Here is a 915-nt window from a genome sequence, read left to right on the forward strand (position 1 = left end):
TCTGCTTTCTGCACCCTTGTTATTGTTGTCTGCACCTGTTGGGCTTGTGCTTTTTTTTTTGAGTTACAGAACAATAGCTAAACCTGTACAAAATATGCTGGGTTGCCTCCCAGCCAGCGCTTAGTTTATCGTCTTTAGCTAGACACTATGCTTCCTTCAAGGGTCCGTCAAGTAGACAATGCTTGTCAATCTCTCAAGTTGTCACCCATTATAGATCTTTAAATGCTGTCCATTAACGATCCATCTCCTCTCAAGGTTGCCTCCTGCAGGGTCCATTAATTCTACTGCTTCATGTGGTCTCACTTCTTTAATCACAAATGGCCCTGACCACTTTGATTTTAGCTTTCCTGGGAACAATCTAAGCCTGAAGTTAAAGAGTAAAACCTGTTGTCCTAGCTGGAAGTCTTTTCTCTGCAACTTTTTGTCATGATACGCCTTCATCTTCTGCTTATAAATTCTGGATGACTCGTAAGCATTAAGTCTCATTTCTTCTAACTCCATCAATTGTAATCTTCTCTTTTCTCCACATGCGGCTTCATTGAAGTTGAGCAATTTGAGAGCCCAATAAGCCTTATGCTCCAACTCCATTGGTAAGTGACATGCTTTCCCATATACTAACTAAAATGGAGACAGTCTGATGGGGGTCTTGAATGCTGTCCTGTAGGCCCAAAGAGTGTCATCAAGCTTCAAAGCCCAATCCTTCCTTGTCGATGCAACAGTTTTCTCAAGGATTCGCTTCAACTCTCTATTAGAAATTTTTGCTTGGCCATTTGTCTGTGGATGATAAGGTGTGGCTACCTTATGTCTGGCATTATAATGCTCCAGGACTTTTTTTCAATTGATTATTGCAAAAATGCATTCCCCCATCACTAATTAGGGCTTGTGGGACTCTGAAACGGGAGAAAATATTTTTCT

General features: G+C 41.2%; 1 protein-coding gene across 1 annotated transcript; it reads right to left on the minus strand.

The window, feature by feature from the left end:
• Positions 1-201: 201 nt before the first annotated feature.
• LOC114396882 lies at positions 202-588 on the minus strand. The gene has a single exon (XM_028359056.1). It carries the CDS (start codon positions 586-588, stop codon positions 202-204), a length of 387 nt encoding a protein of 128 aa, XP_028214857.1.
• Between the last annotated feature and the right edge of the window lie 327 nt (positions 589-915).

Source organism: Glycine soja, chromosome 18 (assembly GCF_004193775.1).
Source record: "Glycine soja cultivar W05 chromosome 18, ASM419377v2, whole genome shotgun sequence".
NCBI lineage: Eukaryota > Viridiplantae > Streptophyta > Magnoliopsida > Fabales > Fabaceae > Glycine > Glycine soja.

What these genes read in the sequence shown, in the direction of transcription:
- LOC114396882 (XM_028359056.1), bottom strand. Translation starts at nt 588, where the DNA reads ATGGAGTTGGAGCATAAGGCTTATTGGGCTCTCAAATTGCTCAACTTC.